The 23,069-nt window shown below is 57.2% G+C and overlaps 1 protein-coding gene across 6 annotated transcripts in view; it reads left to right on the forward strand.

Moving 5' to 3' along the window:
- AJM1 (apical junction component 1 homolog) overlaps window positions 1–15,826 on the forward strand; it is a 32,237-nt gene extending 16,411 nt beyond the window's left edge. For all 6 annotated transcript variants that reach the window (XM_084649642.1, XM_084649639.1, XM_084649643.1 and 3 more), the window contains one exon: window positions 1,946–15,826. In XM_084649642.1, the coding sequence (XP_084505768.1) occupies window positions 2,008–5,304 (3,297 nt within the window). In that variant the 5' untranslated portion in view covers window positions 1,946–2,007 and the 3' untranslated portion in view covers window positions 5,305–15,826. The remainder of the gene's footprint in view (window positions 1–1,945) is intronic.
- The last annotated feature ends 7,243 nt before the right edge of the window (window positions 15,827–23,069 follow it).

Here is a 23,069-nt window from a genome sequence, read left to right on the forward strand (position 1 = left end):
CAGCCAGTCCCTGTGGGTCTCTCTGTCTCTTTAGCTTCCAGACGAACACAGTCTGTGCTGCTTAGTGCCACCAGACAGATCTCGTGAAGCTCAGACGAAATGGGAGGGACTTCTGACTGCACCTCCCGCCCTGCATCCCAAGCAGCATAGCATAGCTTTGACAGGCCCTAGGCAGAGAGCTTAGACCTTGTGGGGGGGTGTCCCCCAAGAGCTGAGCTCTCTGACACTGCTTCATTGCAAGCATCCTATATTTGCATATACATATGCTAGGCAGGTAATTAGCCATGCCCACCCCCCATACAGCCAGTCATTCTCCCATGTCATTATTTATCCCATGCACGCAGGTGCTGGTTTGCGCGTGCCAGTGTGGGTCTGTGTAGAGCTGGTCAGGTTACTGGTTGCAGAGACACGATGTGTGGAATTTGCCCTTTTCTTTTGGCGAGCTGATTTAACAAATCCCTGCCCTCTGCTCCGCTGGTTGGGGTTGTCTGCCTACTCGGCACTGTCTATCTGTGATGTACCACTGGTTGCGTAAGTCACATGGTGCTGTGTTTGCTTCCTCACTGGGCGACCGAGACTTACAAAAAGGAGAAGGAATTGCTGCACTTGTACATGAAGGGCTTGGCGCTGTATAGGGCACAAGATCCACTCCCTGCCCCCTGAGCCCATGGGTGCAATCAGATCAACACAAGGCTTGTCCAGCTGGGCCTCGGACGGGTGTAAATCAGGAGTAATTCCACTGCGGTCCATGCCACTCTGCGGTACAAACAAGAGGAGGATTGGGCTCAAAGCAGGCTGGCCGGAACCCAGAGAGGGAGCAACCAGGACATGGCCTCTCTGTCCTCTCATGATTCTCTTTGCTCTGTGTGTCCTGTTATCAACTTCCTCCTGGTGGGTGGGCAGCAGGGAATGAACGGGCACTGATAAATTCACCTGGCTGGGAATTTTCTTTCATTCTTTCTTTCTTTCTTATGAAAACTGCACTTCTTGAAATATTGACATTTTTGACAAGAAAATCTCAATTTTGCTGAAACTTTCCAATTTGCCTTCAGAAAAATCAAAATAAAATAATTCCTTTTGGATCAGTTTGATGTTAATCTGTGTCCACCAGAGCCGTTGTGGTGTCTCGTGCCTGCCACCCCCCCCCCCTTCTCTGTGGGTTAAGCTTTCTGGCTGGAGTACATCACCCATGATACATCCTAGCCTCCCTCTGATTGAACTGCTGTGGTGCATCATGGGAGTCACATAACCATGGTGCATCATGGGAGGTGTAGTCCAGTCAAGGAGTTCAGCCAGTAGAGGAGGATGGAAGCATGAGGCATTGTGACACCTCAGATAGACAAAGATTAAGGTCAAATTAAGCTGAAACAAAATGTGGCAACATTTCTGAATCAAAACTTTCCATTTGGCAAAAAAATTTGACACATCAACTTTGTTGTGGCCTGATTCAGAATGAAACAAATGTGGGAATATTGAAGTTTCCTGCAGAATGAAAATTCAGATTTTCGACCCTCTCTGTAAATCCAGGGCCATGCATGCTCATGGTATCTCTGGCATGGCCCTGGCCTCTGGCACTGCAGTATCTGAGCACTGCATGCCCTTGGTCATGAGCAGACTGGGCACTCCTAGGGGAACAGCCTCCCCCAAAACATTCATGTGAATAAGCCTTGTTCTCACCAATTCTGAACCAGGCCGTGGCCGTTTGGAATTCCTCATCACTGTCTCTGCACCATTCGGCCAGCTCCAGTTCTTACCCCAGCACGGACCCTTTTGCACATGTGCCTACTAGACCCCCCCAGCATTGCCAGTCCCGAGCATTGTGGGATCATGAGTCAAGCCCCCAAAATCATGAGATTGGCTAAAAATCAGGAGCTTTCAAAAATAGCCTGTCGTGAGCGGGCCTCTCCGGCATGAGACTCAAGGCCCCTTCTCTCTCCCGTTGCAGGGCTGGCTGGCTTCCCCTGAGATGATCTGAAGAGGAGCTGGAGAAGGAAGAGCTTGTTTAAGATGACACGAACCGACCCACCTGACATACTGGTGTCTACGGTGTATCAAGACCTAGAGGTGACGTGCCCAGCACCCAGGGATTCCATCATCTGCCAGCCACTGGCACAATGTGACACCTTCATGTCTGGATCTCTGCCGCGCGACCTGCAGCCCTTCAACAAGCGCCACTGTAGGAGCTTTGACTTCCTTGAGCCGCTCGACGACCAGCTGGCCCCTGCTCCTGCTATGGAGCGCCCCTGCCGGCACCCAGGCACCCCCGAGCCTTCCTCAGGCTCCGGAGGCAGGAAGGCTCCTCCCAGGTCGGACGTTCAGAACAGCAGGCCTCCCCCTCACGGGAGGGAAGGCCCCAAGGAGCCATTGGCTCGGGCGGAGCCAAAGAGGCGAGCGAGGTCCAAGAGCGCCCCACGGGTGAAATCCACCTTCACTCCTATTCCCATCCAGATGTCGTCCTCGTCTCCCCCTGTGCCGGCCAGGCGGGGACGGGAGGCTGTGCGCCTCTCCAGGGAGCCTGCGAGGACAGAGATGTCCCCGCGCAGGGGGAGCGGATACACGCCGATGAAGGCCCCAATGAACGAGGTGCACCCCATCAAGCTGCAGCCCCAGCGGAGCAGCACCAGCCGCATCTCCCCACTGTGTGTCAGCAGCAACTGCCCGGAGGAGGCCCCAGGTGGGAGGCCGGCCACAAGCCTGCATGTCAAGTGCCGGATGGACATGAAGCCAGACGAGGCAGTGCTGGTGCACGCGGCACGCAGCCTGAAGGCCCAGAGCAGGAGGGAGGTGCCGTACTGGCCCAGGCTGCCCTGCGCTATCCGGAGCCTGACCATCCCAAGCAGCAGGCAGGTGTCTGTGTCCCGCACTCCCACACCCAGCGACTCCTACAGCGGGGAGCACAGGCTGCCCTACTCCAACGAGTACTATGAAGGTGACCCCCGAGGCCGGGTTTACCAGGCCATGCCCTGCCCGCAGGACTATCCTGAGAGGGGCTGTATGACCTTCTCCGCTCCAAATGTGCCCACCAAGTTCTTCTACACAGAGGAGCCAGCCGGGTGCCCTGGCCCTGGCATTCCACTGAAAAGCTCTGGCTACGAGGGGTGCCCTCGCCCATACCCAGGGCGTCACCTCCCTCCACAGCCCTTCTACACAGAGGACCCAGCCAAAGGTAATATCCACACCATCCCACCCAGGACTTTCTACGTGGAAGAAGCTCGGACCTACCCCATCCAGGAAGCCCCTACCCACACCTTCTACAGAGAAGACCCTCAATTCTATGCCTCAAGGGGCATGCCCACCAAACCCCTCTATACAGAGGACCCCAGGGTATACCCCGCTCTGAACACCTCCTCCCGGTTGTTCTACACTGAGGATTATGGCAAATACCATGAGAGAGAATCCATTTCACGGACGTACCCTCATGCCCGTAGCACCCAGCCTTTGCAGTTCAGCGACTGGTACTGCCCAGACCGGGGTGCACTGCCCTACCAGACTTTGCAGATGTCCCGCTTTGCACCTCATCCCTCTGGGCAGGAGGCTTTGCTTTCCTCTTGGCATGCCAGCTACAGCACCAACCAACCCCGCCTAGGCACAGACACCCGGCATTACTCCAAATCCTGGGACAACATCCTGGCACCCAGTGTCCGCAGGGAGGACCCCATGTTCCGCGGGCGCAGCTATGAGAACCTGCTCGCCCGGGAGCAGCACCGTGCCTTATCCCCTGATGACCGGAGGCAGCCCGTGGTTATCAACCTCTCCAGTTCCCCCAAGCGCTATGCAGCGCTCTCCCTCTCGGAGAACTCCATCATGGAGAAGATGCAGGCAGACAGTGGGCGGTGCCCCTTCGGCCGCTCCTGGTTTGTCACCCCAGAAATCACCATCACCGACAATGACATCAAAGCCAATGGTCTGAGCAAGACCGAGAAGCGCTCGGCCAGCTGGGATGTGCTGGATTCCGGGCGGGATGGGCATCGCTCCCACACCACACACTGCTACTCGGATCCCATTGCCAAAGAGAGCACCCAAAGCAGCTCCGCCCGCCAGCGCAGCCTGGAGCAGCTGGATGAGCTGATCACAGACCTGGTCATCGATTCCAAGCCCCCTCCCAGCCGCCGCCCCAGCAACGGGGACAGCCTGACAGACCAGCTCAAGAGGCTGATCGACAACGGGGCGCCCGGGCCCGCCAGGAAGCTGGAGGCCAGGAAGCCGCTGCCTTTATTGGTGGGGGAGCCCAGGCCCACCAAGGAGCAGCCAGGCCCGAGTTCCTTCCACAGAGACGTACGCAAGGAGCAGGGTGGCCGCTCACTTGCCATGTCTGTCTCCAGCAGCAGCTTTGAGAAGCAGCAGGATGACTGCTCCCCGGAGCTGAGCGCGGATGAGGACGACATGATGATGTGCTCAAACGCCAAGTGCAGGCGCACGGAGACCATGTTCAACGCCTGCCTCTACTTCAAGTCCTGCCACAGCTGCTATACTTACTACTGCTCCCGGAGCTGCCGCCGCGAGGACTGGGACATCCACAAGGAGAGCTGTGTCTACGGGCGTATCGGGAGCATCTGCCGGCACGCTCTGCAGTTCTGCCGGGAGAATGCCGAGGTGCACAAGGCCTTCTCGCGCATTGCCAAGGTGGGGTACCTGTCCCGGGGGCGAGGGGTGCTGTTTCTGGGCTTCCCCAGCTCAGGCTCAGCTGAGAACTTCCTCCAGTTTGGCTTGGAGAGCCTGCTGATGTCCCCCACCTACCTGTCCCTGCGGGAGCTGGAGGGCTACGCAGAGAGCCTGGGGGATTATGCCCGGGAGTTGGGGGTGGCTGGCATCCAGTATGACCCTGAGGAATGTTTCCTCTTGAATGTAACAGTGGCTGTTGGACAAAAAGTGCCTGTGAGGCCATCCCCCAAGGTCCAGGTGCCGACCGTCAGGAAATACGCCAAGGTGGCCTTAGCCTCCTCCAGCCCCGAGAAGCAGATCTTGAAGAAGGAGCGGGACATGGAGACCTTGATCCTGACCCCCCCGCCGGGCACGGCGGACATCGACAAGGAGGGGGAGGAAGGGCGGAAGGCCCGGGAGGTCTGCTTCATCAACATCCAGCGGGAGCTGCGGATCCGAGGCGTCTTCCTGCGCCATGAGTTCCCCAAGATCTACGAGCAGCTGTGCGACTTCGTGGAGAGTAACAAGAGGTTCACGCCCACCACCATCTACCCCACTGACAGGCGGACCGGAAAGCAGTTCATGTGTATGATCATGGCCGCCTCTGAGCCACGGACCCTGGACTGGGTCGCCAGCCCCAACCTCCTGGACGACCTCATGTGACCAGTGCTGCCACGCCACACGGGCCTCCTCTTTATTCCCCTTTGTAGACAGGTATTTTACTATTGACGCACTAAACTGGTCGGTCAGAATCTTCCCATCATTTCTAGCAGATAACTGTTGGCGCGTGGATCCCGGGGAGGCCTGGGAAAGATGCTCTCCTAACGGGGCAGCAACAGATCCATGGACTCCATGGGGCTCAGGCCACCTGCCTCTGTGGCCACTGGCTAGTCAGGGCAGGAGCTGCTGAGCTCCCTAGATTCTGGTTGGTCTTGGTGGGGATAGAGGGGTGGGGCTGGCCCTGTCACATGAGATTTGCCATGAGGAGAGGGCTGCTACGTGGAGGGTAACTCCAGTGCCACAGGTCTGTCTCTCAGTGAGGTTCTTTTACTGCCTTCTCTTCCTTTAACCTGATTCCCAGCTGGGCTTGGCCAAGGCACAGGCAATAAGTGACTGGCCTGCAGCTGTTCGAACAACAGCTCAGCATAGAACCCGCGGCCCTGCCTGTTCCTACTCCCTAAATCTGACCACTAGACAACATGGCTACCTCTAAGCAAGTGTGGCCAGATCAATCATTTTAAGCTTCCTGCCATGCCCGGTCCATCCCTCTGCCTAGACACCAAACTTGCCCATAGCTGCTCCCAAGTGGAGAGTTCTTCTCCCCCCTCCCATCGCTGCCTTATTTAATTCTGGAGACAGCCAGGAAGGGGCATGTTTTCAACCTGGCCTCTGCAAGTAGGCCCAGTGTCCTAGCACAACAGTTCCCATTTGTCTGCATGGCTGCATAATTGTACGTGGAAGGGGACTCAGAGCCATGCCTTGGCACATGGGGGTAAGTGCAGACGGGGCTTGGGAGCATACTAGGGGCTTTGGATTATGCAGACACATTTGTGTCTCTCATTTGAAAATTTGGCCCAGTGTGTTTGAGTCTCTGTATAGCATGTTATATGGTATGAGTCTCTATACAGTGTGCCCCCCACCTGGGCTCTGTATGGGATGAGTCTCAGAGCAGCCTGCACGCTACACGGTCTCTGTGCAGCATGAGGCTCTACACAGCAGTGGCGGAGCCAGGATGGGACATTTGGGTGGGCTCCGACTTTGGGTGGGCGGCAATGACTGGGTGGAGGGAGGAGGAGGAGGAATCAGGGCCCACCTACCCCCTCTAGCCGGCCTTGCTGGGGTCAATGGATGCTCTGGCTGAGGCCCCCTGGGGCCCCAGGCACGCACTCAGCTCTGGGAGGAGACTCCGCTGTCCGGCGGCAACGGCTCCTGTCCCCGACCCATGCCCCACCTCGGGCCTGGCCTCCCAAGGAGCAGACCTACCTTTTTTGAGGACTCCTCTGCCTCCACTGGGTCACCTGAAGCTCACCCTCCTAGTGGCGGATTAAACACTGGGCCAAAGGGGCATGTCCGGGGCCCCAGCCAATTGGAGGGCCCCAGAAAAACAGGCTCCACTGCTGGGAAGCGGGATTGGGGTGTGGGGGCTTGCCCCGCTCTGCCCGCCTGCTGCTCCAGCTGGGGAGTGGGAGCAGGACACTGGGGCTTTCCCCGACCCCACTCCCCAGCTGCAGCGTCAGACAGAGCAGGGCAAGAGCCTGACCCCCACGCCCTGACCCCACTCCCGGTTGGAGCACCGGGTGGGTGGATGGAGCTGGGCAAGAGCCTGACTCTGCTCCCCAGCTGGAGCGCCGGGTGGGCAGAGTGGGGTAAACCCCTGACAGTGCTCCCTGGCTGGAGTGCTGGGCGAAGCGGAGAAAGCCCCTCGCTGCCCACAGGAGCACCAGGCAGGTGGAGCAGGGCAAGCCCCCTGCCCCGACCCCGCTCCACGGCTGGCGTGCTGGGCGGGCAGGCAAGGTGGGGCAAGCTAGGGCCGGAGCAGAGCTGGGGGGCAGGATGCTAAGTGGGTGGGCCACGGCCCTCCCAGGCCCACTCGTGGCTACGCCCCTGCTATACAATGTGGGCTCTATACGATATGAGGCTCAATACAGTATGGGCTCATTATGGGCACTATACAATATGAGGGTCAATACAGTGTCTATACAGTATGAATCTACAGTGGGCCCTGTAGATGGTCTTTATACAGCATGTGGCTCTATACAGGAGCACTCTGACGGTCTCTACACAGTATGAGGCTCTATGTGGTCTCTATGCAGTAGGCATCCCCTCTCCTCAGGCCTGTGCACAGCTGCCCGCCTGTCCACAGACACTGCTTCCACTTGCCAAAATCCCTGTGTCCCCCTCCAGCCCCTCCCAAGTGCTGAGTCAGTCTCCGCTGCCAACACGAGGGCCCCATTCTGTGTGGCGCTGAGCTCTCCCTGCCCCCTGGCTGAGAGTGGGGGACCCCAGACCTCCTGGGGTGCTCAGGCCCTGTGAGCGCCGCGTGGGCTGGGGGAGGACCCTCCTGCTCTGCCAGGCCAGTGTGGGAGTCTGCCAGGGCCTGACTTAGGTACTCAGGAGGCCGTGAGGGGTAAAAGTTTCAAGACACCTGATGCACTGTATCTGTAACTGACAATAAGCCACTTCCAGGGCAAAACCAGCAGCGGCCGCCCCCCGTTCTCCTCCAAGTAGGAAGGTCAAGCCCACCTCCGTCCTCTCTATTGCAGCAGGTCATTCCCACCCCTCCCTGCATAACTGAGCGGGGAGTGTGGTACCCAACCTGGCCCTAGTGCGAAGCCAAGGAACAGCACTGAGAGGGCTGCGCTCCCTGGGTCCCAAAGGTGTGTGTGGCCAGCTCCTCTGAGAATGGAGGGGCCCCAGGCACAGGTGGGGTCTGGTGCTGGCTTCTTAAAGTGCAGGAGTCCTGGGCTGTGCTCTGCTGGGGGAGCTGGGGCCCTGGAAGCCAGGGGGCTTAGGGCTTTCCAGTGAATCCTGGGCCAGCCCATGTTGCAGCAGGATCTCGAGCGAAGTTGGTTTCTTTGCATTGTCATCGAGAATAAAACTCCTGAGACAGGCCCAGGAGGAGAGCTCCTCCTGCCCCCGGCCTGCCCTTGCTTACATCTCACTCAGCTCCCCATGCCTGGGGAGAACTGCAGAAGAGTGGACTGTTTCTGGCAGCGTCTACACTGCTCCTCCTCTCTGGGCATCACCATGCCGTCTGGGTCCCCCAGGGGGCTCAAACCCATCTGGAGTTTTGCCCAATTTGGCCTCCCCAGTGGAATTCAAAGCCACGCTGCCATGCTCCTGAACTTCACTGGCCGTATTAACTAGCCCTGATCCTAGTGCAGGGCTCCCTAGCCTTTCAGCCTCCTTCCCAGTGGCCGAGGCAAGGCCTGAGCCAAGAGCTTTGAAAATCCCAGTAATTCTTTCTCTGAGCTCCAACCATGGCCCTGGGATCAGAATGGCCCCAGAGCATGGCCTTCCGGACACCCAGGGCCACTCCATCTGCTCCTTCGAGCTGGATGGGCCTGGTTTTCCCCTAGGGAGGCTGCGCTGCTTGGCTGAGTGCGCGCTCTGGCCACAGTGAGCCTCCCCCTTGTAATGCTCAGGGTTCCCCTGGCTTCCGGTCCCCAGGGCAGTGCCAAGCTGTAAGGGGAATTGCAGGAGCTCGGGGCCGTACCCTGATCCATGTGACATCAGTGCAGAGACGGGGGCGCTGCCTGGCATGCAGCGACTCCAGGCGTCGGTGAGCTCAGGCTGGTCCAGGGTCTGGCTGTAGGGCGCTGGATGCTAAAGGTACCCCAGCCTGCCCTTCTTGGGGCTGGGCTGGACCTGGAGATGTCAAATGGTGCCTGGGTGGAGGACTGGATTTGCCCGCTCAGCCCCCTTGTGCCATTGATCCAAACCAGAACCCCAGAACCAGCCCCTCAGACACCAAGCCTGAGCCAGCCAGCCTTTATCCTCGCAGGGGATTGCAGATCCAACCCTCCCTGCCCTCTGCATGTGGGCCCGCTTTGACCTTGTCCTTGTGAGCCTGGCTCTCACTGGCTGGCCCTCCCTGCCTAGGTGCTCCCTGAGGCTTGGGCTACACTGAAAGCTACGTTGGTCAGGGAGTGAAGAACCACCCCTGCCCGCCTCCCTCTCAGCAACACAGCTAGGCCAGCAAAACCCAATGTAAGGACAGCTGTGGCGGAGGAAGAGGGCCTCTGCAGGCCGGCTAATGTCAGTCGGGGAGGGGTAAGCTGCGCCACATGAGGGGGCTCCGCACTGGAGACAGCTGGAGCCCAGCGGCCAGCCACCACCATCCGTGCTCCTCTCTGCAAGGGGCAGGAAGAAGGGCCTCAGCCCACCCAGCCCAGACATTGCCGCCCTCTCCCCAGCTCCTCGGTAAAGGAGCCAGTGTCTCCTGAGCCAGGATTTATCCTGCTGTGCGCCAGCCCCTGCTTGAGGTGGCTCTCCAAGGGGCCACCTTCCTGGAACAGCCTCTTAATTATGGTAATGCCCTGCAGGCCTTGCTCTGGCTTCAGGACTTGCTGCACCAGCAGCCCTTGGGTTTATTTGGGGAGGCTCCTCCGTGGGGCCGTGCAGAGAGCAAGTAGGCACTCCGCATCCCAGCCTGCACCTTACGCACCAGCCTGATGCAGGGAAAGCTCCGCTCGCTCTCGCTTGGGCTGGGGGGAGCAGATGTCTCCCTGCGCTGCGAAGGGAGGCTGTGATCTTTGCCAGGGAGCTCCTGCCCTAAGCCGGGCCCCACTCCTGAGTGATGGGAGCTGCTTACTGCAGGGCCCCAGCGCCCAAACAAGTGAGATCACAAAGAGCAATCCCAGGAGCAGATCAGAGTGCTGTACTGGGCCCTTCCGGGGCTGCAAACAGTCCAGCAAGTTCAGGGTTAAATTCACTCCACCACATGCCTTTGCACTTCCCTGGCATTGGATGGCCACAGTGCCAGCCGGGGTCTGTTTTTCCTCTTCTCCCATTTATTGCCATCTCTGAGTGTGCCAAGGACCTGGGCTAGCAGGGAAGCCACTCAGGTGGTGCTCTGCAGCAGCCACCCCATGGTTTCAAAGGGGTTAAAGCTGTGTTGTGAAGGGGGGTCTCTGTTTGGGGGAGGCAGCCACCTGCAAGGGGCAGGGCAGGTGCTTTCAGGGAAAGTGCCAAATGTTTTCTGGTTACACTTTTAGCCGAAGTCCAGCGCAGCTGCTGAGTGGGGAGGGGAGGAGAGTGAACGCTGGCGTGCAGGGGGCATGCATGGATGTGCATGAGGCATGTGCTTGGGGCAGGGATCGTGCAAGGTACAGGCATGAGGTGGGCATGGATTACGTGTGCTCATGGGATGGGTGTTCGTGCCTGCACACAGGGTGGGCATGGAACAGCCCTGCCAGGAGGAACCTGGCTCTGAGGAGTGGGGGTGGCCCGTGTTTTAAAGAAGACAGGCTGAAGGGGCTTTCCCAGGGGCCGCCCCGCTGGGGCAGTCCTTACGGCAGAGGCTGGGTTCAGGATGCAGTTTCTCTGGAGGGGTTGCTGTGCTTGCATGCAGAGCTGGAAATCAGCTGGGCCTAGTGTAAATACAGCACCACTGACTGCCCCCTGCCCACAGGCCGGAGTCTGGCGCTGTCCTGTGGGAGCTCCCCCGTCCTGCCATGCAGAGGGCTTCCCCGGAGCTCCCTGCCGGTGGGGTGGGAGGCCAAAGCTCAGAGAGGAGCAGCAGTGAGCTGGTGCAGAACAGGCTCTCCCAGAGGGTGCAGGCACAGGGCACAGAAGATGCATGATGAGCACCCCTCACTGGCGTCCCTGCCATTGCGCTGGTGCTGGAGTTGCTGCCAGGTGCAGGCAGCAGGTGACTGCCCTGTGAGGCTGCTCACAGCTGCTGCCATCCTTGTTTCTCCTCTGTCCCAGAAAAGGAGCTTGGACGCTTGCCAGCTTCAGTTCACTGCCAAATTCTGCCAGGGAGCATCTCCAGCCTGTAGCGGGATCCCTGCACATGCTGCAGGGCTGTGTGCTGGGGGAGGTCTTCCAGAGCTCCCCCTCTGCTGGCTTCAGGCACATACCTTCTCCTCAGGGCGCTCCCCGTTGTAACGTGGGGGGACGGGGAGGGAAGGCTGAGGGCATGGAGGCCCCCTCATTGCAGCCAGGGCGGGTATCTCAGGATCAGGTCCCTTGCCAGCCTTAAGACTAATGAATTCCTTGCAGCCCAGCAGCTCTAACTCTCAGCCCCTACCCCACTGCGGCACAGTCCAGCCAACTTGCTGTTTGAAGCCAGTTGCCTGCGGTGTGCTGCCCCCTCCCCCCCCGCAGCTGGCATGTTAATTGAGAGCCCAGGGTGTTCTGCTAGACCCCCTCCTGTTTCTCCTCTGCAGCAGCCCAACTTCCCAAGGCGTGCCCGACCAGCTGAGGCCATGGGATTTCCTGCAGGGGCCCTCGTGTGCTAGCCTGTCCATGACACCAGCCTCGGGGTCCCAGAGACAGGCCCCAGGCCGTGACAGTGCCTGGGCTCGGGATGGGCCGAGCCAGGGGCCACACAAGAGTCTTAGTCTCTTTGGAGTCCAGGGAGCGTCTGCTCAGCCCAGCTACTTCCTTCGGACTCCAGCACTGCCCCCAACACAGCAAACCTGCGCCCGTGGCTGGAGCTCCCCATGGGGTCGGCCTGCCCATCCTACCCCCAAACGCCCCAGCTCCAGAGCCAGGGGCCGGCAAGCCACCAGCTGGCTGGTGGTTGACAGCTGCATTGGAGCAGGAGGGGTGGAGCTGCCCAGAGTTACCTGAGCATGGGCGAGAGGAATTTGGGGGCCCTGTAAGGCATGCTGGAGCTGCTGGCTTGAATGGTTTCCATCATCTACAGAATTCACAGTTTGGTTTAGTGGCTCTCAGCACCCCCACTGTACAAGTTGTTCCAGCGCCCCTGGGTGCAGCAAGCCCCTGCCATGCAGCCAGCCAGGCCCAGGATGGGGCAGTCAGGAGCCGTGGCTCTGCCTACGCACCAGGCCTCCCAGCCCTTGGCAATGAGCTCCTCCCCGTGCTCCAGTCCCAAAGGACGACAAGGGACGAGCTGAGTCACTGGCCCCTCCTGGTTCCCTGTTGCTCAGCTGAGCTCCACCATCATCCGAGGGCTGCACCATGTGGGCTGACAGCAACAGACAACAGGGGCCCCTCCCCACACCCCGCCTCCACCGGAGTGCCCACCCTGACCTGCAGGGATACGGCCACTCGCTCCTGGGCCAGGGGGCCCACTAGTGCCAAGTGAAATGGGTGGGTTTGCTGTCGGAGCCCCTCCCTGGCTGGACGCATCTGAGAGCCTTCCGCGCCCCTGCTTTTGGTGGGATCCTGCCACTAGTCTGCCCCCTACCCGTGTTTTAGATGGGGTCTCTGCTGGCTTTGTGGCTCGCCCTCACACCAGAGCTCCACACATGGATTCCAAGGGGAGGCGTTACTCCCATTGGACAAGGTGAATGACTTTTATGAGCATTGGCGTCTCTCGGGTGCACTGAGACTGTCAGATGCCAGCCGCTCACTGAGCGTGGCCAGGACAATGTACCTTAGCAACAGCCCCCTGCTGCAGCACCTGTCTGGGGGCATTCGAGGAGGAGCCAATGGGGGGGGGAGGGGGCATGGATTCCAAACCTCTCAGCTGTGCAATTACCCAGCAAAGCCACAGGTGCCATGCCAGCAGCTTTCCCTCTCCCTGGCATCTTTTCTGTGGAGCTCTCAGCTTCTCCAGGTGGATGGGGACGTAGTGGCAGAAGGGCGGGTGGGGGCCGTCTTTTTCATGCAATGGGGCTTCAACAACCCGGACGTGATGCCAAGTCCAGAGTTTGGCTACAGTGTTCCATCCACTGGGCTTAAAACCAAAGCACCAAGTGACCCCTCTGCTGGCATGGTCTGAGGCTGAGGGTTGACTAGCTCACAGAGGCTGGATTGCCCTCCCCACCCCAGAGAGGGGCCCTGTGGAACAGCATCCTCCTGCTGTTTGGGGGTGCAGCCTCCAGGGCTGTCTATCTTGGTGCACTGCACCCTGCCCCTAGTTGCTCATTCATTGTCCCGGGTTCTGTGGCTCCACCCCCTTGGTTGAGGTTCGGGTAGGCTGGAGTGGCCTCCCCCATTTGTTTGTTCATTCTCCCACGGTATCAGCTGAGTTCTGGGGCCCTGACCTCACCAGCGGGGTTGGCTTTTTGTTGCTGTCACCTCTGGGGTTTCAGTTGGCTGCGGGCCATGGCTCTTCATTCTTTGCCCAGTGACGAAGCTGGCTGGCTCCTGGGGTCCCCTCACTGAGCGGGCAGGGCTTATGGTACCTTGGGCTGCACCCACCAGTCCCAGTCACCAAAGGCGCTGTTGGCCCTGCCTGCTGCACCCAGCTCCTGTGCGGCAAAGTTGAGACGCTGGGCCACGGTGCGCAGCCACCAGGTCATGCTTCTGAAAACACCGGCTTGAGAGTTGAATGCAGCCACCCTCCACGGCCAGGCGAGGCCCTGACCATGCAGACTTCCCCCGGCCATGTAATGACGCCTCCCCGCCACGCTCCGCCGTGGGGTGTGACCAGGGGCCAGCCTAGGACTTTCAGATTCAACCCACAAGCCTTGCCCACTTGAGCTGGAGGAGTAACTCCATTACCAATAGCTGCAGGAGGAGGCTGTTGTCCTCTAGTGGATCAGTCAGTAGAGGGGGATGTGTTTACACACGGGCATGACCCAGAACTCGAGGGGTGCTGCCCGTACTGCACCTTGCTTTAGCTTTCATTGTCCCCACAGTCACACTAATCTTCCCCAGGAGGGTTCTGGGTAGTGTAGTTGACCGTGCATTTGCTGTACTCAACAGCAATAGTTTTAGAACTGCTACTAGCGGGCACGCCAAGCAGTATGTGTGCGTAGTGCATCGCACGCATGCTGCCCTGTTCACGTGCCTCGCCCGGATCTGCAGAGCCCCTCGCTAGGGGGCAGAGGTGCAGCTGGTTTCCACTGGCCATTCTGTCCTTGGCTCTTCTGCTAAGGTATCAGGCAGGGGCACTAATGACTTGCAACGGTGGCTGGCTTTGTCTGCTAGGAGCACAAGACCAATTCACACCACTCAGCGGCCAGCAGCCAGGCAGTGGCCATGCCCAGCCTCCTAGCACTTGGGCTGCCTTCACCCTGGGGGGGGAAGGCTGCTCCGCCCACTAATCCCATATCATAAAGCCATAACCTGCCTCTTCTCATTGCTCAGCTGCTCTAGAAGCATATACATCTCCCCACTGGGGAGCACAGGCAAGCCAGCCTGGTGTAACTCCAGACTAACCACACCGGCAGCGGGGTTCCCAGATCTGGGATCTCTTGCGACTCTCCTCAGAGCCCTCCCTTCTCGGTGCACGCTGGAGCTGCTGCCTCCTAGGGAAGCAAAAGGGAGCTGCTGACAGGCCCCCTGGCAGATCCACTCACCCCTTGTCCCCAGGCACAGTGCACGCCCTCTGAACAGAACAGCTCGTGTTCTGCTCCAACCTGACCCGGGTGGGAGAGCACAAGGATCAACACTCAGTGAGCACCTGAGGCTGGCATGCAAAGCCAGCAGCAGGAGACCTATCATGCAGCAATAGGCATACTCAGTCAGGGGCCAAATTCAACCCCACTGGCAGCAGGTGCAGGTCCATTGCCTTCAGCGACATTGAGCTAGCTTGTGCTGGGTGTGAACTGGCCCAAGACTGAGTGAGATGAATGAGAGAGGAGCTGGGCAGGTTCCAGTGCATGGGAACTGCTGCCCTTTTGCTGCTGGGAGCCCCTGATGCCTCTGCAAGGCTGCTGCTCTAGGGCGCTCTGCTGGCCCAGATACAGGGTAACAGTGTGTTGCCCTCTAGCCCATCCCTTCCCTCTGCAGACTGGGGCCTGCAAGTTGGTCCCAGGACTGCCCCTAGTCAAGCTGCTGACAGGGGTCATGTGAGCTGCGGGAAAGTGCGGCTGAGACAGAGTCTGGAGTTCTAAGTCCTGAGCTGAAACTGATGCACTGCGTGACCTTGGACAAATCACTTAACCACTTTGTGCCTCAGTTTCCCCCCATGCGTTGGGGGTAAAATCACCTATCTATCTCTGAGGGGTTGTGGAGGCTGCAAAGATCTGTTCATGTTTGCTTAGCGATATGTATTAGCAGTATTACATTAGGGCTTGAGTTCTGAGCAAGGGCAGGAGAGCTGCCCTGCCTTTTGGTGCTGCCTCAGCCAACAAGAGAAGGGATCACCAAGTTCTGTCTCATTTGAAATGCGAGAGAGATGTGAGAGCAGCAAGAGAGCAGTACAGGGAATCTGATCAGCTGCCAAACACTGGAAACAAGGAGATTATATCAAATTCCTGCATTCATTCGGGTTAGAACTCCCAGCCCATACCCTCAGCTGCCCTAAGTCAGCGTGGCTCTGTTCAGACCGATGTCAAGTGAGCGACGCTGACTTACACCAGATGAGGAGCTGCCCCAGGGAACACCATGTGCCCATTTCTGTGTTACAGGGAGCACTGGGGAGTTTTACCTAGAGCAGCGGTTCCCAAACTTTAGCAAATCAAGGACCCCCATTTTGATTTAAAATTTTTTGCAGACCCGCAAGTCACCTGCTCAGCCCCAGGCCCTGCCTCCACTCCACCCCTTCCCCCAAGGCCCCACCCCACCTCTTCCCACCCCCACCCTTCCTCTTCCCCACCTCTTTCCGCCCCTTCCCCCAAGCATGCCCCATCCTCGCTCCTCCCCCTCCCTCCCAGCGCTTCCTGCACGCCGTGGAACAGCTGTTCTGCAGCATGCAGGAGGCACTGAGAGGGAGGGGCAGGAGTTGATCGGCGGGGCCAGAAGACCCCCTGGAATACCCTCATGGACTCCAGTTTGAGAAACACTGACCTAGAGGGAATCATAAAGCTTTCACTCTCCATGCTGTTTGCTTCCCTTCAGCACAGGCCATGGAACCTGCTGGTCAGTGTCAGTTTCCATGCTCTAGCTGAGGGCTGTTGTGTTTGGGTTGCCAAGGAAATGTGCCGGCCTTTCGAGACCAGTCCATTTCATTGTCATTCCTGGGACTGCCCAATCCTCTGCCATCTCACCAATGCTCATTTCTTACCAGCCCTTCTTTTGTGGCCAAGTTTGACCCCGCCAAGTCTGATGATTCTGGCCCTTTCAACTCCCTGGGGTTCATGCTAGGGGTGTTAGGGTTTGACACCCGAATCTTGGAGCCACAGGTGGCCTGGGATCTGTGCCTGGAGCCTTCCTTGAGGTGAATGGGGGGTGTTGTTGTAGACCGGGGGCATAAGCCCGATCTGCTGACATGTTACTGGCCATGTGAAATGGAGAAGGGAGTTTGAGAACTGACCTTTCCCCCGGACAATTCTGTTACCCACACACTCTAGGCACTTCCGTGGGCTCAAGATGTAATATAGGAACCCCCATCCACAGGCGCCGACTCTGTGTCCCTGCCCCAGCTCACCTCTGCCTCCCCTCCGCTCTGCCTCTTCCCCTGAGCGCGCCGCTGGGTCCTGCTTCTCCCTGCTCCCTCCCAGCGCATGCGCCGCAAAATAGCTGTTTCACGCGGCAAGCCTGGGAGGGAGGGGGGAGGAGGGGGAATGCAAGACGCTTGGGGGAGGAGGCGGGGCCAGGGCAGGGGTTTGGGGAGGTATCCAACAGGGGCAGGGAGGGGTGGAGTTGGGGCGGGGCCAGGCCGGGGGGGGGTGTACAAGCACCCACCGGTGCCAACAAAAGTTGGAGCCTGTGCCCCCATCCTTACCCAGTTCTTAGGGCTCAGGGCACAATCTTCTGCGGGTCTGCAGGGCCTTTTCCAGTGAAGGAGCCTTGCACAGTAATATTCTCTATTTATTAAGTTACCAAAACAGAACACAGAGGCTAAGCAGACAATGCTCCTCACTCCCAATAAGGCAGATGAACTTTTCCTGGTGACCAGGCAGGATCAGGTCATTTGGAGCTACAGCTTCTGCACAGTATGATTGGCAGGTGTTGAGGTCTGGCAGCTCTGATCCTGGGCTGTGTCCTGGAGTTGGGTGCTAAAGAACTTCCTTTTGGATCCCAGTTTATATAGTGAAACTTGAGTCCTGCTTAGCGCTACCGTCACCAACCATTGTAAACTGAAGTGTTATAAGACAGTATTTTTACCCATCCTAGCCCATTGTGAAACCATTCTTTACTCAATCAGACCCCAGCGCCTGAGTTGATTTAAATCTTGCAAAATTAGTTATGCCACAGACAGAAATGATCAAAGAACCAGACAGAGACCCTACAGATAAACAATAGAGAAGTGGGGTCCGTAAAGACAAAACAATAGAAGTAGAGATTTCACAACCACAACTGTTGAGAAGTGGTTCCTTGCCAGGCAGAATGCTGTCAAACAAAGTTTTCTATAAACTTTTTAAGCTCTGTTTCTTTATCTGGTGGTGGTGGGCACTGTTAGGACAGGAGCACAGTCTTCACAGCCCGATATGACATTGTTTTGATGTAATTTAGAGGAAATGTGAGGATGTGACTCTCTGCTTCTTAGCTCATGACTGCGACTGTCCTACTGTGGCTACAGAAAAGACCTCTGACCTTACGATATGGGGAGCAGAGGGAGGAAATGACCTTGCTATGGAGGGTGATGGGAATGTTCTGTCCTTGACCACAGGTAACCACTGAGTGTTGCTGCCATCTAGAGAGATGGACCAGAACTACATCCTTGGATCCAAACATCCTATCTCTCTAACAGGGCAACCCAAGCCCCTGATTCAAAGATGGAGGTTCCATGTGCAGAGCTGAATGGAAACCTCCCCAGATGACAGGGTGCTCAGGTGGGGCCCATTATAAAGAGACTTCCAGCTGTGCATACTGATCCCTGGTTTTGGTTCACGCCCTTCTCCACTCTGAGTGCATCAGTCTAGAATTTCCTGGTGCATGACTGTTGGTGACAACTTTGTTTCCTTGGTGACCATGCACTAATGTGAATGCACCAGAGCCACGAGCAGTGATTTTGGGCCTGCCCAGCATCAAGGGATCAAGTCAAAGACACCAGAAGTTATTAACTAGCACTGGAATGGAAATCAACAGTTCCTATGCCAGGCTGCCTGGGTCAGCCGGGGGTGTTCATGCCACCAAGGGGAGGCAGCACCCTCAAAGACAGCACTGTTGTGGATAGCTACCGCCCCACTGCACCAGCTAGATAGTGCCCATTAGCTGAGTAGATGCAAGTTCTTCTTCTGGAAAGGCTGAATAGTTGGGGCAAAAGTGAGGGACTCCTGCCTCTCAGCCAGCTAAGCTGAGTTCCTCCCCAGCAGCACTGCAGTCAGTGGGACTTCCTGCCTTTCATCATAATGCCAGGTAGGCTTTTCTCCTCCCCACCATCCCAGTCATTGTAAGTTCCCTCCCGCATTTCACCTGCAGAGCTGTGACTTCCTCCTATTGTGGCAGCAGGGGAAACTGGGAGCATCTTTGTCCTGGTTTTGCATTCCTTTGCACTCTCTGGGATCCTGTCCATGCTTTAACCATGTTTCATGGCCGAGATCCAAACAGCTCCTCCAACTACACAGCTTCAAGGTAACGGTGGATCCTGATAGCTGCAGCCTCCTAATCTAACAAACAATAAATAAAAAGACTGAAACTGCATCTTCTCAGCTGGGATCCCTGGAAGGTTTTACCTAAACGGGACAGAATTCTTTGATAAATGCATGTTCTGTTTATTTCCTTTTTTAAGTTATGCATCATATTGAAGAGTCAGATCACATCTCCTCTTGTGCAGAGCAGAACTAGGTCTGTATTTTCTCACATTTCGTTGTATCATTCCTGCTGGTGTTCCACAGCAAAGTTTCTGAGGTAAACTTATTATGAGAGATCTATTTCCTTTGAATATCCATAAAGTATAACTTGAATGTACTGCACTGTTGTCTGCCTTTACTGTCTCAACTGGGCAACAGTAGTTTTGTGAGGAAGGTGCTGATCTTGTGGGGGAGGCAGGGGAAACCTTTCCTGCTAACATGAAGACAGAGTCCTCCTGGAGCCAAAAAACACTTAAATGGAATGAGATCCAAAGAAAAGGAACTGTTAGAACCTCTGGGACACTGGAGGAGTAATGGGGGAGTGACCATTTGTAAGTGTGACAAAGTGATGTGCTGCAGACAGAAGCGACACATGCCTGGGGAGTGGGGATCAGAACCCTGGTCCATCCACCCCAAACATCTAACTCTCTGCTACTTGTGTGAGAGGCAACTTCAAAAGCTGATGGAAGTGGTAGCCAGCCACTAGAGGGCAGCATCCCCCATACAGACTCCAAAAGCCAGTACACTACAGCACCACATCCTTACCCATTTATAGGTGATGCCAGTGACTAGTCCAGGTTTAGTGTACCAATGTACACTGGTAAATTCTGGCTCCTTCTCAGGCTCAGGTTGGCCACCCCTGGACTAGGGAACAAACTTGTCAAGAAAATGCCCCGGTACGGAGGATCATCATCAGTCCTATTCTGAAGGCTTAAGCGATGCACAAACCATGTGCTGGCCATTGCAGAGGAGAGATGTTCATCCTCAGTGAGTGAATAGGTTTGTGCTACCCAGATGAGCAGAGGCGCAGACCCTCTGTTCTGGAGAACAGGAAGGAGCCAGGCTGAGATCACCTCTTTGCCCTCCCAGGCTGTCCCAGACCTCCCATATTATCATATTGCTTAAGGCCAAAAGGGGCCACTAGCTCATCCAGGTTCACCTGTAGATCACAGACCACAGACACAACGCAGCACCTGCCCACTAAACCCAACTATCAAAGGCGTGCACGGGGGGGAGGGGCAAGCAGGGGCACAGCCCCGACCCCCAATAATTGGCAGGGGCACAGAACTTCTCCAGCACCAGAGCTGCGAAGGCAGGGAAGATCAAGTTCCTGACAGGGCTGGGCTGGGACAGGGTGGAGGGAGAGAAGATCGATCTCCTGCCGGGACCCATGGGGAGGGGAGAAAGCAAACTCCTCCTGGGGCCAGGGGAGCAGAAGTGAGGCAGTTAGCTTCCATGCCCCCCCAAAAGGGGTCAAATTTAAATTCCTGTGCATGCCTCTGACAACTACCAAAATTAGACCAAAGTATCACAGCCCACAAGACCCCAAACCATTCTATGCCACAGGGAGCAAACAGGAGACAGCGAGGTGGGAAGGAGGAGGGATAGCTCAGTGGTTTGAGCATTGACCTGCTAAACCCAGGGTTGTGAGTTCAATCCTTGAGGGGGCCATTTAGGGATCTGGGGCAAAAAAATTGGGGATTGGTCCTGCTTTGAGCAGGGGGTTGGACTAGATGCCCTCCTGAGGTCCCTTCCAACCCTGATATTCTATGAGGTGCGTCAGTGTTGAGACCCCTACCATGGCAAGAGAATCACAGAATATCAGGGCTGGAAGGGACCTCAGGAGGTCATCTAGTCCCACGCTCTGTTCAAATCAGGACCGATCCCCAATTAAATCATCCCAGCCAGGGCTTTGTCAAGCTTGACCTTAAAAACTTCAAAGGAAGGAGATTCCACCACCTCCCTAGGTAACCCATTCCAGTGCTTCACCACCCTCCCAGTGAAAAAGTTTTTCCTAATATCCAGCCTAAACCTCCCCCACTGTAACTTGAGACCATTACTCCTTGTTCTGTCATCTGGTACCACTGACAACAGTCTAGATCCATCCTCTTTGGAACCCCCTTTCAGGGAGTTGAAAGCAGCTATCAAATCCCCCCTCATTCTTCTCTTCCGCAGACTAAACAATCCCAGTTCCCTCAGCCTCTCCTCAGAAGTCATGTGTTCCAGTCCCCTAATAATTTTTGTTGCCCTCCGCTGGACACTTTCCAATTTTTCCACATCCTTCTTGTAGCGTGGGGCCCAAAACTGGGCCCAGATGAGGCCTCACCAATGTAGAACAGAGGGGAATGATCACATCCCTCGATCTGCTGGCAATGCCCCTACTTATACAGCCCAAAATGCCATTGGCCTTCTTGGCAACAAGGGCACACTGTTAACTTATATCCAGTTTCTCATCCACTGCAACCCCTAGGTCCTTTTCTGCAGAACTGCTGCCGAGCCATTCGGTCCCTAGTCTGTAACGGTGCATTGGATTCTTCCATCCTAAGTGCAGGACTCTGCACTTGTCCTTGTTGAACCTCATCAGATTTCTTTTGGCCAAATCCTCTAATTTGTCTAGGGCCCTCTGTATCCTACCCCTACCCTCCAGTGTATCTACCTCTCCTCCCAGTTTAGTGTCATCTGCAAACTTGCTGAGGGTGCAATCCACACCATCCTCCAGATCAGGGGTTGGCAACCTATGGCACGTGTGCCAAAGAGGAGCAATGTGCCATTAAAAATCCTGGCCAGCCCTGCCCACTCTTCTCTGCCCCCTGCCCACCGCTCTCTCCTTGCAGGGCAGGCAAGCTTCCCCCTCCCCCCCGCGTGCAGGGTTCCTGCCTCTCCTTCTGTCCCTCCCTGCGGCCAATCACCTGACGGCCCTTGCTAGGGAGTGGGAGAGGGAAAAGCGGAGCCGCAGGACGCTCTCTGCTCTGGGAACCTTGGGGAAGGGGGTGGAATCAGCATATCTCCTCCAGCCCCCTGCAATGAGCCACTCAGGGCAGGGGGCTGGGAGCATCCCCACGATCCCAGCCCACACCCCCAGCCCTCTGCCCTGACCCCTGCACCCCCCTCACACACCCCCAGCCCTCTGCCCTTAACCTGCACCCCCCTCACACACACCTAGCCCTCTGCCCTGACCCCTGCACCCCCCACACCCCTCTGCCCTGACCCCTGCACCCTCCCACAACCCCAGCCTCCTGCCCTGACCCCTGCACCCCCCCTCACACACCCCCAGCCCTCTGCCCTGACCCCTGAACCCTCCTCACACACCCCCAGCCCTCTGCCCTGACCCCTGAACCCTCCTCACACACCCCCAGCCCTCTGCCCTGACCCCTGCACCCCCCTCACACACCCCCAGCCCTCTGCCCTGACCCCTGAACCCTCCTCACACACCCCCAGCCCTCTGCCCTCACCCCTGCATCCCCGTCACAGACACCCAGCCCTCTGCCCTCACCCCTGCACCCCCACACACCCCAACCCCATGCCCTGACCCCTGCACCCCCCCACAACCCCAGCCCTGACTCTGGCACCCCCCCCAACCTCAGCCCCCCCAGCCCCCTGCCCTGACTCTTGCACCCCCCACATCCCCACCCCCACCCTGAGCACCAAACGGGAGCTCCTGCACACCCCCCCCAAATTCCCACCTGCACCCATCGCACCAAATGGGAGCTGCCCAGGTAAGCTGTCCACACCCAAACCTCCTGCCCAAACCCTGAGTCCCCTCCCTCATTCTAGCTCCTGGCCAGACCCCGCACCCCAACCCCCAGCCTGCTCCTTCACCCCCAGCCCTGTTGTCAGCGCACCCCCACCCTCAGCTCAGTGCAGAGAGAGGAAGAAAATGGGCCAGAACCAGGGAGAAGGTAGGGCAGGAGCCAGCAGAGCCGGCAGACGGAACCCCAAACCAGCAGCGGGCTGAGTGGCAACGGGCTGAGCCGCTCAGCCCACTGCTGGTCTGGGGTCCCCGCTGCCGGCCCCACTCAGCCCACTGCCTGTCTGGGGTTCTGGCTGCCGGCCCCTTGCCAGCCGGGGTCCCGGCTGCAGGCCCTGCTCAGCCAGCTGCTGGCCTAGGTGAACAGAACCCCAGGCTGGCAGCGGGCTGAGCGGGCTGATGGTGTAAGATCAGCATTTTAATTTAATTTTAAATGAAGCTTCTAAAACATTTTGAAAACCTTGTTTACATACAACAATAGTTTAGTTACATAATATATAGACTTATGGAGAGAGACCTTCTAAAAAACGTTAAAATGTATTATTTGCACACGAAACCTTAAATTAAAGTGAATAAATGAAGACTCGACACACCACTTGTAGAGGTTGCCGACCCCTGCTCCAGATCATTAATGAATA

This window comes from Lepidochelys olivacea (assembly GCF_965140295.1).
Source record: "Lepidochelys olivacea isolate rLepOli2 genome assembly, chromosome: 16".
In the NCBI taxonomy this organism is placed as follows: Eukaryota; Metazoa; Chordata; order Testudines; family Cheloniidae; genus Lepidochelys; species Lepidochelys olivacea.